This window comes from Pseudozyma hubeiensis, assembly GCF_000403515.1.
Source record: "Pseudozyma hubeiensis SY62 DNA, scaffold: PHS58, whole genome shotgun sequence".
Classification (NCBI taxonomy): Eukaryota; Fungi; Basidiomycota; class Ustilaginomycetes; order Ustilaginales; family Ustilaginaceae; genus Pseudozyma; species Pseudozyma hubeiensis.
In genome coordinates this window covers 196,937-210,084 of record NW_012133840.1, presented here as the reverse complement: position 1 = coordinate 210,084, position 13,148 = coordinate 196,937, and the positions used below count along the sequence as shown (strand labels likewise).

Below are 13,148 nucleotides of genomic sequence, written 5' to 3'. Positions count from 1 at the left end.
CCCATCACGCCATCGCCAACTTTGAATAACTCGGCGGAGCCAACCGCAACCTAACCTCCCTCCACACATACAACGGCAGCCCACTCACCGCCACAATCACCGCCGTCTTCCAAACGAATCTCCCCGACAACACGAACGCCAGATCGAAAAACTCTGGCAAGAAGACGATGCTAACACAGTAGAAGAACAACGTGACGATCTCGGACAAGATCATGTACACGTGCCAGGTGGTGATCTCGAGTGCGACCATGATCAACTCGTTGACCACGAGAGCGGTGAACGAAATGGAGACGATGTTGAGGAATTCGTTCTCGAACAGCAGCAGCGAGAGGATCATGATGGCACCGCCTTGGTAGGTGGAGATCATGAGCCAGGTGGTGAAGGTTTTCGCAGAGAGTGATCGACCTTTGGTGAGATCCTTGTAGAGTTCCGGGTAGAGCAGAGCTAGGTCCTCGGATACGTCTCTGTCGAGTACGAGGGAGAACACGGGTGCCATGGTGTACACCGTCGCGTAACCTACCATCAACCAACCCTGGTAGAGCGCGATGGGGGCAAAGTAAAAGATCGACGAGAACACGGCTTGGATGATCGAGATGATGAGACCACGATGTATGACGAACTGCGCGAGCTTGGCCGAACGTTTGTATGAGTTGCGTCCGTGCCAGACGAGAAGCTTGGTCAGATGGCTGAACTGCGTGATGGAAAAGTCGGCTGCAAGGGAGGCCTGCTTGCCTTCTTTCCCCACGATCCCCAGTCCAACATCGGCAGCTTGGATCATGGATACGTCGTTGCCACCATCCCCGATGCAGCACACCCTCTTGCGCGTGTGCGTGCGGATCAGTCGAGCCACATCCGCCTTCTGCGTCGGCGAACATCGACACGCCACCACCGCCGAAAGCTGCGTCGCCAACTCGATGAACTCGTCCTTGAACGAATCCAGACACACCTGCAGCGACTCGCCGTCAATCACAAGACAGCAGTCCAGCTTGGTGCGGACGAAATCGAGCATGTCACGCACCGCATCCGGCGTGCCAAGCTTCGCCACCTGATGCACGTACTGGTTACGTGCAACCAACTTGGACGAAATGGCGATGCACGTCGCCGTCTCGATCTTGTCTCCCGTCAACATCCACACCTTGATCCCTGCGTTGCGCAGCAATTCGAGCGTCATCTTGACATCCTCCTGCAGCTTGTCCTCGACACCGGTCAGACCGAGCAGCTCGAGATTGTTTTCGAGATGCTCTGCGATCGCTGTCGCCATCGCCTGATTGCGATCCTCGACCTGAACCCGAGCCGCCTTGTACGCTCGCTCGAACGCAAGCCAGTTGTCCTGCGTCAGCCGCCTGCGTCCCACCACGAGCGTTCGTAGGCCTTCGCGGGCCATGTTGCCGCATTCTTCGTCGAGCCAGTCGTTCTGCGCGACGATCTTGGCCATGACTACGTCGGCACCTTTCTGGTAGAAGGTGATCTCGCCCGTGGCTCGCTCGCGAATGATGATACCCATGCGCTTCGATTCGGAGGTGAAGGGGAAAACTTCCAAGATGTCAAAGTGCAACGTAGAGCCATCCGGAGCGCGCAGCGCCATGGAGGTGCGATCACGCGCCGTGAGGCAGAGCCCGACCGACTCGGTCCAGCGGACGATGGCGACTTCGTCTGGAGAAGAGGCTTGGTACGTGATGCTGCCGTCGAGCTCGAGCACCGGAGTCACATTGTGGCACAATGCCAGGGCAAGAACGACGTCCTTGACACGAGAGCTCATGTCGCGACGACCACGACCGGCCAGCATGGCTCCAGCTGTAGCGAGCGACATGGCCGGCTGCGCGGCCGTCGGACTCAAAGGTTGGGCGTTGCTGCCGTGATACTGCTGCTGCAACGCCGTAGCGAGTTGCGAGGCCACTTCGTCCATGCTGTCCCAGCCGTAACTCATGGTGCCCATATGAAGCTTGCGGAGTTCCATCTCGTTCTGCGTCAGTGTCCCCGTCTTGTCGGACAAGAGATACTCGATGCGGCCCAGCTCTTCGGGCAGCGTCGAGGTGCGCACGATCGTGCCGGGGATCTCGTCGTCGTGCATGATCTGGCGGGCGTACACCGTCTTGCCCATATCGAGATTGACGCGGAGACTGATGGGGATGATGGATGAGAAGAGGATGAGAAAACGAAAGATGTAGACCCACCACTCTCCCTTGAAGCCGTTGAGCGCGACCAGGGCGACGGAAAGTGCAAAAGTGACACCGCAAAGGATCTTGGACAACCTATTAATCTCCAAGTCCAGAAGCCCGACTTTCGTGCCAGGATAGGAGGTGTTCATCACGGCTCTGGTCTCTCGACCCGTGTAAACGACCACGCCGACGGCGGTTCCTGCAGCGAGGACGGTGTTTGCCCACAAGACGTTCTCTGCGCTCAAAGGAGCCACCTGAGGTTGTTGGCTCATGGCGATAATCGTATCGGGTCGTTGCGAGTCGGACGAGCTGCGATTCTGATCGGGTGCGTCCGTCGGCACGCCGAGCAGATCTCCCACTGTAGGCCCAGATCGAGGTAACGTTGGTGGTGGTGGCGTGACTGATTCATCCTCTGGTGGCGGATGCAAAGTCATGTTGCCGAGGAAGGAGTGGATGTCTTTGATCGGTGGACCTGCAAACACGACCGCTCGATTGCCGAGGACGGCCAAGTCGTCAGTTGGCATGCGTTGGGTGAGCTCGACAGCAACGCGGAGCTTCCAGTCCGTCTCTCCGTCCAGCTGATCTGTACGAACAAAACAACTGCCATTTGAGCCTTCTGCGCCAGAGTCTTGTGCCGAGGTGTTTCCCACCTTGCCTGACTCTTGAGCCGCCGCTTCGCCGTTGTGCTGCCTGTCGTCTTCATCATCCTCGTCCTCGCCAAGGACGAACTGTGTGCTATCATCTGCGGGTGTCGCAGCAGTTGAGCCGCCTCCTGTTTCGATAGTCGCGTCGTTTGAAAAGGTCTGCAGCAGGACCATGTCTGCAGGTACGCGCTGGTTCTTGTCGAGCACCACCAAGTCGCCGACCTTGATCTTGCTGCTCGGTATCTGGACGACCCTGGACTGGCCGAGATCACTGCCGAGCGAAAGAGGCTTGTTCGAAGGAGCTTTTCTTGCGAGACGTGATTGCGCCTTGGCGATGGCCGAGTGGTTGGGAACGAGCAGCTTGTAAGGAGCGCTGTTGCTTTCGAGGTCTCTCTTGTACCTTGCCCAGTCGTCGATGGCTTCTTTGCCGATAGTGATGCAGAGGACAAATGCGAGAGGGGCGACGTAGGTGGCGATGAAGCCGATCTTGAGGGCGGGTATGAACTGACTCAACGCGACTAGTAGAAAGTATAGATTGAAGAAGAACTTGAACTGCTCGTAGAGCACCTTGGGCAGGAAGCTGATGACATTGTACTTTTGGTTGCGAACGACGTTGGCGGGATACTTGGAACGGACTCGATCCGGATCGCCGAGGCTGATGGTCCTGCTCAGATCGCGGGACGCGCCTTCTTTTGGTGCGAAGAGCGAAGCGATGAACCCGGCTCTGCGCGAACCTAGCTGTACGACAGTGGCGGATGGCGGCGGGAGGCTATCAGAATCGCTATGGGTACCATACTGTCTGCGATGGTCTTCGGACTGTCGCGGCGTCAGTCCTGGTCTCTTCGAGCCGGTCGCATTCTCGTCATCGCTCTCCTGCAGCAGGCCTTGCTGCTCGTCCGAGTCTCTCGCGTTGTTCTGACCGAAGCGGCTGAATCTGGATCGTGTATTGCGCGAGCGAAACGCTGCGAAGCCGGCCTCTGACTGCGAATGGTAGGATGGTGCAGGAGAGCTGCGCCCGGTCGACATGGTGTGGTTTGTGTTGAGAGGCTGGAGCGGGTATGCGCCGTCGAGCTTGTTGCTCTCGTCGTTGGAGAAGCGAGAGGGCCGGCCGGTCCGGTTGGACGACATTCACGGAAGGCGCTCCAAATGGTGGTCGCGTCTCAGGAGTCAGGGCTGGTCATGTTGACCTCGTGCAGTGCAGTCCAAGAAGGCGGAGTCGGTCGGGATGCCTTTGTGGTAGAGATGCTTCGGAAGAGGATCGTGGGAGGTGTTGCTTTGCTGCACCCTGAAGTCAACGCGGGATTGCAACACCTTCGAGGCGTGGCCTGTTCGCTGTAAGTGAAGTCACAGCAAAGCCTCCACGCTGCCAAGTCTCGGTGACATTTTATCTGCATGTTAGACCACGGAAAAACTCGGAGCTGAAATCGTGCGAGAAAACAGTCGCGAGTTCCGGAGACGATCAATTTCGAGGCTTTGTGTTCATGCACGCTCCTCCCGCTACGAGGTTCGTCTCCACCCTTTCTGGAGATTCGTCGGCTGTTGATCTTCTGATATCGCTCTTGCCCCGCCATCTTGACTTGTCTCGACATCGCGCTTCCACATCACTCATCACGTAGGTTTTGATCTCCTCAAACGGCCGCGGACAAGACACTCTTTCCGCTTAAACACTGTGTCTGCACCAGAACCGACCAAGATCAGCAAATCTGACCCATCGATACGCTCGGCATTTCCATTTGACCCCCTCGCAATCAAACAACAGAATGACGACGATCCCAAGCCGCTTGGCTCAGACCACAGCCATCTCTAGGACGCTCGAGGAGGCTCGAAAGCGATCCACAGCGCTGTACCGCAACTTCTATCGATCGGTGAGTAATTTCTCGTACCCGAGCTCCTCTCGGATCCTTTTCGTCTTGCTGACTCTGGATCTTGCATTCGCTTCGAAACGCGCATAGGCCCCCGAGATCTGCGCTTTGTACGCGCTCGATGTGCCTCCTTCCACACTCCGTGCCAAATTCCGCACGCAGTTCGAGAAGAACAAGACGGTGAGCGACCTTGCAGTGCTCGACTTGATGCTTCTCAAGGCACAACAGGAGTACCAGGAGACGATGAACGGTTGGAAGCAGATTCCTCACATCATGAAGTGGTTTGCAGAAGAGGAGGTAAGTGTCAGATGCGCTCGGCCCGACCGCAAGGGCGTCTTTGATGTCTATCGGCTGTGCTCGAGCCCAAGCCTGTGTCTGCGATTGTTTCGGAAGCTGACCCGACCACTCTAACGCTTGAATCCCGATGTTACTTACATCTCTTGCGATCGACAGGGACCGGCACGACCCGAAAGCTTCTTGGACAAGTTCTACGCCTCTCGAGACGAAGGACGAGGACCGATTGGCACCGGTATCTAAGTGCATTTCTGCATCGCAACTCATCGAGCCTCTCATCGCAATTTGATTCTTTACCGTATTTGCCATACATTGTGGACCCTCCTCTTTGCGGTGTTGGGTGGGAGACCGAGTCGGAACGCAGCGAAAGGGACGCGCATAGGTATATCATGAGAGCGAAGCAATGACTCTATCGGCGCAGCCTCTTTTTCAGTCTCTGCTGGCTGTCCGAGGTGCAGAATGTTGTCCCAGAAGACCGTCGGAGTCTGGCGACGCCGTATCGCAGCCTGATCACAGCATTACTGGCAAGCTAGTGTTCCGCGTCTCGTCACACGGACAAGGATCGCTACAGCCTTGATGCACCTGAGGAGACTTCCAAAGAGACTTGACTTCGGGCCAGACGGTTTTTTCTTACCATCATCATCCCCGCCTGGACCTCTTGTTGTACCATGTCGCGCGCATCAAACATGCAAACCGCCACCCTCGAGCAGGCAAAACAATGGCGCATTGATATGCAACTGGCCTTCTTCCCAAACGCAGGCGGCCTGTGCTCTCCGAGCGGCCTCGAGATAGGGAAAAGAGCCATGCTTGAAGCCAAGAACCACCACATCTCGGCAGAGCATCTGCTCGCGTCCAAGATCGGCAAAGTGGCGCACCATGCCAGGGATTCGACTGCGATCCCGGACAGCCATCGATCTATGAAGCGGGAAGCCCACAAGCTCTATAAGAGGTGGAACTCCATCGTTTGGAGGCACGTGAAGGAGCTTCAGCGATAAGAGCAAGCAGCCAGCGGATCTAAAGAAGCCAGCAGACCCGTGCAAGAGACCTCGCCCACTTCGGGCGGCTCGCTGATGGCCGTAGCATTCCGTCGCATTCGTGAACACTTACGAGCGGAGCCATCCGGCGATCTACCGCGAGTCTGATAGTTGCAGCTCGGTGCCGCAATACGCGATAGCGCCACTTTCGACAGGCCTAGGCCCAACTCGATGGTCGCTCGAATTCGTCAAGCGCTGCAGCCTACTCGCATGGAGATCTCGCACTTGCCACAAGTGTCACCTGTCAAGGAGCTGATCAATGCATGCATTGAAAGGTGCAGCGTGGTCGCACAATTGAGAAGCAACCGTCGAACGACACCCTTGTGGGAACGAGAGGTTGGCGTTGGCTTACACAATGAAGCTGTCACATCCGTGATCAAACTCTACAGCACGCCGTGTCGCTCCACTGTGTCAAAAATTACGCCAAGCTTCGAATTCTCAGGAACGCGTACAGCCGCGCTGGTGAGAGTGCGAAAAGAGCAGACGAATCGAATTAAAGTTCGACGCAAGTCGACTTGTACCCGTCGCCGAATTGCATCCTTCACGTTCGTGCTTACTGTATTGCCACACTCAAGATCAAAGTGATGAGTGCCATAAGATGCAATGCTTGATCGACAGGTCCAGCGACACAATTGATATGACTGATGCGTACCGCGCGAAGTGGGCTGTGCTACGGAATGCCCCCGTGTGTCGGCTTGTCCGGTGACGATGCTGGTCACATCTAGTAATCGACGCGCGACGAGCCTGATTAGACAAGTGGCACATTTCATTTCGCCAGGGCAAACAATCCCCTCGGGCCCCACTGTTCGCTCCCTGATTAGGCCGGGGCTTGCAGCGGCGCGTTGGAACTGATCAGCTCCTTGACACATGTCGAAATAAAGCAACCAGTTGCAGGCTTCTGAGCTCGAGCGAAACGTCTCGTCGTTCGGTCAAGTTTGTCTTTCCATGCCGACAGTCGAGATGAAAGCCAAATCGTTGTCCCATTCCAGCTGAAGCGGTGGGAGATCGCCGTTGCATGCTGACTGTCACTCAACAGGCTGGCCGAAAGGGGCGTTCCGGCGTAGACGTGCAGTTGAGTTGGGCGGTGGCACCTGTCAGACCCCTCATCAGACCCTCTTTTCGCCGTACTTCACCGGCATGCACCGTATGCGTCCTGTCATGGCATTGAGCTTTCTCTTCCCCATCCGAAGATGGCATATAAGCACACCATGATCTCTCCGCAGACCTGCTCATCCCTCCTCCATTCCGCGTACGAACTTAGCCCCTCCTCATCTTGCTCTTCAGCTATCGCATTCATTCCTACAACTGCAGCCGTGTGTCGTGACAGTCACGAAATCTCAATCCACCACTTTGTGTATTTTTCACCATCAACATGATGATGTCGCCTCCTCTGCAGCTCGAACCGTTCGCAGGTATCGGCACTTGCGCATCCAGGTCAGTCGTCAGCGGCTTCTCTAAGAGCGCTCCAACAAAGCCTTCGTCACGAGTCTGCGCTGCTGATCTCGCGGTCAAGCAGCTCCTCCAGCAAAAGTCTACTCCTCTTTCCGCATCCTCGGTCGCGTCCGCTAGCCGTCCGCTGCAATCCGTAGACGTAAACATCCCCAGGTCAGGCATTCAACCCACCACCAACACCTCATCAACCACCGTCACCCCCACGTCGTCCCCAAAGGTCGGCAGCCGACGCATTTCTACCAAAAAGGTCCGCTCATCATCGAGCAGCTCCTCATCCGCACTTCATTCAATCGCAAGAACAAACAAGCTCGGATCAACCATCGACGCTACCGCATCCGTGACCCTCAAAGGCGAACGCATCAGCATCAAGGTCCCGCAAAAGCTCCCCACCCCGCTTCTCAAGCCCAACTCTTCTCCGTACGAAGACCTCGTCGCCCATCTCTCCCGGCACCACTTCTTCCAAGAAGCGCAACAGCTAGAACAGCAAAGGTTGACGCCCGACTTCTACCTCACACAGTACCTCGAGACCGCTCATCTCGGCAAAAGCAGTCTCTATCACCAGACCGAGACGTTTCTCAACGCCAACAAGCAATTGTTGCTGTCAAAAGTGGTACCGGGACAAGCGCTACCTGAGACAATCCCGGTGGACATTACCGAGTGGGTGAATATGGCGCAGCGTACACCTACGCATCTGCTCGCCGTGCATTCGGATCGGGAAGCTGCTACGTTGTACTGTGTGCATGGGCTAGTGTTGGCGTTGCAATGCGTATCGATTCCCGTTTTGCCCGGTGTGAAGGAGAGTCAGGAGGGAGGAAGGGTGGTCGAGCACATGCCAACGGTAGCTTTGAAGGTCCCGTCCGTCCAGCACTTCAACACCATCGTCCGATGGCTCTACAGCCAATCCACCACTTCTCTGCTGCACGAACTCCTTCCCCTCCAACACATCGTCACCTACCTCACCTGTAAACAGCTCTCTTCCAAACCCCCCTCCTCCACCACCACCATCCCCACCCTCTCTTCAGCCGACATCCTCAGCGCCATGTCCACCATGTCCACACGTCACTTCCTCGAACGCCTGCAACACATCCAGGCCGTGTGGAAGAACGGCGTTGCCCTCGGCATCCTATCCTGGAGCTTCTGGTCTACGCTCGATCACGCGTGGAACCTCACCATCCGCGCAATGATCGCTTGCCCCTCCACACGCCGCAGAACCGCAGTCTCTCTCAAGCACGTCACCGACGACGAGCGGGTGGCAAGGGATAACGAGTTGACGGAAAAATTCCAGTCGACAAAAATCGAGTAACCCCTTTTCCTCATCACCCAAAAATAAGGATCCAATAATCCGTGTATACCGTAGCTCATTCGCAATCAGAGTCTTTCGCACAACGTCACACACATCACAACCATACCTTCTGAACCGAAAGTGAACGTCGATTACCCAACCCAAAACCTCGCAACTTACTGCAAAAGCGGATCCCTGAAATGCTTCTGGTTGTTGTTCCTGAACCCGATCCTCGTCTTGTACTGCTCCCTCTTGTTTCTATCCCTAAACTCGGTGATGTGCTTCTTGGCCTCTCTAGCCTCGCCGCGGTTCCTCGCCTTGATCACTTGACCGTGACGTCCGGTGACGAGCGTGCCGTCTCCGTCGTGGTGGCCCATGCCGGACTCGGCGATGAGGCGACGGGCGAGTGCACCTCCACCGCCGTACCTGCGCGAAAGGTCCTGGTCGGTACCACTTGATCCCAGAGGTGTATCGCGCAGAGACTGCTGGTAGTATCGACGCAACGAACGGTGACCAAGACGTGCACCCGAGGGCAGCACAAGCTCCAGCTCCGAGTCTCCGTATCGAATTTGGTCATCGTGCTCCTCCTCTGCACCGCTGACATTCTTCTTGCTCGACTTCGTGGTCATGTCCAACACCTGCTCCTCGCCATCGACCTCCATCTCCTCATCCGCATCCTCATCATCGCCTGCATCCTCCCACTCCTCATCCTCATCTGCAGGATACGAGCTAGTAAAGTCGTAGAAGTCTCCCAATTCCAGCTGATCCTCCTCGTCCGAGTACGCGATCTTGCAGTGAAATTTGTCCAACATGTGATTCCTCACCGATTCAAGATTGTGGAATCCTTTCCCCCTTCCGTTGCAATACAGGCAAATGTTGCCGATGCTGACCTTGTCGGCAAGATAGGAGACGAGACCGGGAAGGTCAACAATGTACTCGGAATCGGGGATGAAGAATCCGTGCGCCTTGGACATGTGTGCCAGCGTGTCTTTGAGTTCGGTGAAGCCGGTTTTGGCGCAAAAGATGCATTCGTGAGTCGGGTCGACGCGCCGCGACGAGGCGACCTTGGCATCGATGGCGGCCTGAATCTGCTCCTCGGACGCGTCTTCGGGGACCATGAGGGTGTGGCGCGCGTTCTGCTTCTTCTCTTCCGCGACGATGGCTGCATCTGTCGTCGACCTTGTCAGTGCTGGTGCTGTTGGAGACTCGGCAATCTGTTCACCAACTGGCTTCGGGACACGGAAGACAAGCGGCACTTGTTCATCGTTTGACTCGACCGCCGCGGCTGCGCTAGAGGGTCCAGCCTGCTCTTGCCTTCGCTTCTCGAGTCTGGCGACGTTCTCCTTGTGCTTTTTCGAGTTCAGATGATCACGATAAGCATTCTGCGAAGCAAACTTCTTGTCGCAAGCCTCGCACTTGTCCGGTGTGACAGCGGTCTGAGCCTCTTGTGCCAAAGCAGCACGTCGTTCGAGGATCTTTGCGTTGAAGACATCAGCTTTGACCGGAGGCAAGTTGGCAACACGACGTTTCATGTTGTACCTGTGCAAATCCGAACGATAGTGGGTTCGCTGATCCTCGGGGTTGGGAAAAGCGATGCTGCAAGAGAGACAGGTGAAGAGCGGAGTGTCGTCGTCATAGTTCTGATCGTATTGTGGGGCCGAGGACGGCTCGCCGCCGGATGGTTCTACCAAAGTGGCCATGGTGATTGAGTGGGAGTCGGTAGGGCCTGGAAGTAGAAGCTGATAAAGGCCGCGCGTGCTAGTGAGCGGTATTGGATGATGAACAGTCCTAGAACGATTGCAAAGACGGCTGCGTAGAACCCGGATGAGGACCGTGTTGGTGGCAGAGACGGAAAAAGCCCAAAGTCGTTGAGATTGTCTTGCTGCGAATGTGGGGACGACAAAGGAGGCTCAGTCTGACGTGCTGAGTGGCATAAAACTTCGAGGCGGCTGGCTGAGTTGCTGCTGCTTGCCACCATTTTTTTTGCTCCTTCGGCTGCACATGCAGAGGTGGAGGATTTGGCCGAAAAATTGATGTCTTGCTGCAGATTTATCGAATGTTGTCCGATCCATCGGCTCCAGAGGGAATGGATCGGTGATCATCAGACTTGCCAGCACAAAACTCCGCTGTAACAATGGAAATACATTCAAAATCTGTTTTCGCGACTTATGGCCGCGAGTCAAGCTCGGCCGAGGTCGTACAGTTTTGCCTTCGAGATCCATTTGGTCATGATACCTGCCCCCATCAACATCAAAAGCTGTCATATGCTTCGACATACTGCGAAAGCTCTGCGAAAGGTCAGCATAGATCTAGAGATGGTAGGAAGGCCGGATGTATGGAACCTTCAACAGAGATGGTTGGTCATAATGGCTACGCCAAAAGCTGAGGGGGCTACGGCATCACGTGCGATGCGGTGTCCACAAAAGAGACTGGTTTAGTGCCTTGACCGAAAAACGGGCTCCAGGTCAACCAGATAGTGACGCCGCAAGCGTGAAATCGCACAGCTGGCACGAGACTGGTGGGCAAGCACTTGGGCATTTTCGTAGCTCAGCAGTGGCAGTCAGCCAGTGAATCCGTCAGCTTGTGAGCCGCAGAGAGGCGAGCGCAGTCGAGTTGCAGCAGTTCCAGTTGACATTGGCTGAGTCGATCGCTTCTTGCTAACGATCTCCGTCATCGTCCACCAAACTAGATCCATCCAGCAAGGTAAGCATCTCCTACAGAAAAGCCGATATCAGCACACGCCCGACATCCAGAACATACGCACCGGAAGCGCTCTCGCCAGATTGTTGCGCTTTGCAACCAATTCGCTGCTCCCATTATCGACCGTTTTGCTCGCCCAAAGATCGAAGATACTCAGTTTCTCGCATGACAGCCTCCGACCTTCACCACTTGTACAACCTTTTGGTGCTGGCTCGACTTCACTCTTTCCACCACCTAACTGCATCATTTGCTGATTCGAACTGCATCCTTTCTGCAAACACGTTCCACTGTAATCAACCGCATCACGACAAAACAGATGCAGATTTTCGTCAAGACTCTGACGGGTTAGTATTCCTCATTTTCGACCAAAAGACATCACATCTCGTCCATCGCATCATCACATCATCGCATCTCATGGCAGACACAGTTCGACATGGTTGAAAGCTTGGACAAAAGAATGGAAAAGCTGGAAAGAGGAAGCTGGACATAAGCAGAGTAGCATCAGGGAAATCCTCGCATCAATTGCAGAAGAGGGTGTCACTTGAAAACGATTTGTCGCTGTCGTTGATGTCATCATCGTGTATTCGGCGGCTGCGATCAAATTCGATATCAGTGCATGATGCGGACGGATATCAACATCGAAGAAGTCAATTCAGGTTTCGGGACACACAAGGGGTCGAAGCACCTTGAACACAAAGATCACGCCATTCACGTCATGGGTGAAGAGCCATGCTCCGACAAAATAGGGATATGATGGACCAAGACGAAAGAAACGGACACGGCAGGAACTGCAAACATTGCACCGACACGAGGGAGATTCAAGGGAACGGTCAATTTGCAACCCGACTACGATAACCCTGCGATGTTGCGATGGATGAGATGGATGATCTATGCATGGCCAGTATTGCCTCATCCCGTACCAGTACGGCAAGCTGACTCTTCCAATCTTCACGTATCCCTCCCTGATTCGCACACTAACAGGTAAGACCATCACCCTTGAGGTGGAGTCTTCCGACACCATCGACAATGTCAAGGCCAAGATTCAGGACAAGGAGGGCATCCCCCCCGACCAGCAGCGCCTGATCTTCGCCGGTAAGCAGCTCGAGGACGGCCGCACCCTTTCGGACTACAACATCCAGAAGGAGTCGACCCTCCACCTTGTCCTCCGTCTTCGCGGTGGTATCATTGAGCCCTCGCTCAAGGTGCTCGCCGGCAAGTACAACTGCGACAAGCAGATCTGCCGAAAGTGCTACGCTCGTCTCCCTCCTCGTGCCACCAACTGCCGCAAGCGCAAGTGCGGTCACTCGTCGCAGCTCCGACCCAAGAAGAAGTTGAAGTAAACGGTTTCGCCCCGCTTTGCTTTTCATTTCTCTCGACACACACTCACACCTACGCACACATCACATACACACACATCATGGCGGCACATAAACACTGCTGCTCTCGTGCTCTGATCTTTTAGGTTGGACACTCCACTGGTCTGTTGACGACACACCGTGCGTTCGCTCTCCAGTTGTTTCAAAACCACATGTCATTCTTGGTTTCCTGTTCCATCGTATGGTGGCAGTGTATCATGAACAAAAATGCATATCTTTTCTCTCCTACCACACTCGGTCCATGTCTGACTGTGAAATTGCATTGAGGTCAAAGTGGTACGCTAGCCTTCTTGGTCCAATCCTCGGGCTTTCCCGTACAATCCCAAACCTCTACGCGGTCGAATG

The 13,148-nt window shown here is 55.2% G+C and overlaps 6 protein-coding genes across 6 annotated transcripts; 4 read left to right on the top strand and 2 right to left on the bottom strand.

The window, feature by feature from the left end:
- Positions 1 to 4: 4 nt before the first annotated feature.
- PHSY_006188 (hypothetical protein) lies at positions 5 to 3,931 on the bottom strand (the record flags this gene model as incomplete). The annotated part of the gene is made up of 1 exon (XM_012336791.1): positions 5 to 3,931. The coding sequence occupies one exon, from the start codon at positions 3,929 to 3,931 to the stop codon at positions 5 to 7; it is 3,927 nt and encodes a 1,308-aa protein (XP_012192181.1).
- A 632-nt stretch (positions 3,932 to 4,563) lies between these two features.
- On the top strand, positions 4,564 to 5,954 carry PHSY_006187 (potential mitochondrial Complex I, B14_14kd subunit; the record flags this gene model as incomplete). The annotated part of the gene is made up of 4 exons (XM_012336790.1): positions 4,564 to 4,668; positions 4,756 to 4,962; positions 5,119 to 5,194; positions 5,719 to 5,954. 4 exons carry the CDS (start codon positions 4,564 to 4,566, stop codon positions 5,952 to 5,954), a joined length of 624 nt encoding a protein of 207 aa, XP_012192180.1.
- A 210-nt stretch (positions 5,955 to 6,164) lies between these two features.
- On the top strand, positions 6,165 to 6,578 carry PHSY_006186 (hypothetical protein; the record flags this gene model as incomplete). Its single annotated transcript, XM_012336789.1, has 1 exon — positions 6,165 to 6,578. The coding sequence occupies one exon, from the start codon at positions 6,165 to 6,167 to the stop codon at positions 6,576 to 6,578; it is 414 nt and encodes a 137-aa protein (XP_012192179.1).
- A 787-nt stretch (positions 6,579 to 7,365) lies between these two features.
- On the top strand, positions 7,366 to 8,748 carry PHSY_006185 (hypothetical protein; the record flags this gene model as incomplete). The annotated part of the gene is made up of 1 exon (XM_012336788.1): positions 7,366 to 8,748. One exon carries the CDS (start codon positions 7,366 to 7,368, stop codon positions 8,746 to 8,748), a length of 1,383 nt encoding a protein of 460 aa, XP_012192178.1.
- A 155-nt stretch (positions 8,749 to 8,903) lies between these two features.
- On the bottom strand, positions 8,904 to 10,427 carry PHSY_006184 (potential zinc finger protein; the record flags this gene model as incomplete). The annotated part of the gene is made up of 1 exon (XM_012336787.1): positions 8,904 to 10,427. One exon carries the CDS (start codon positions 10,425 to 10,427, stop codon positions 8,904 to 8,906), a length of 1,524 nt encoding a protein of 507 aa, XP_012192177.1.
- A 468-nt stretch (positions 10,428 to 10,895) lies between these two features.
- On the top strand, positions 10,896 to 12,767 carry PHSY_006183 (ubiquitin; the record flags this gene model as incomplete). The annotated part of the gene is made up of 2 exons (XM_012336786.1): positions 10,896 to 11,024; positions 12,351 to 12,767. The coding sequence occupies 2 exons, from the start codon at positions 10,896 to 10,898 to the stop codon at positions 12,765 to 12,767; spliced, it is 546 nt and encodes a 181-aa protein (XP_012192176.1).
- Between the last annotated feature and the right edge of the window lie 381 nt (positions 12,768 to 13,148).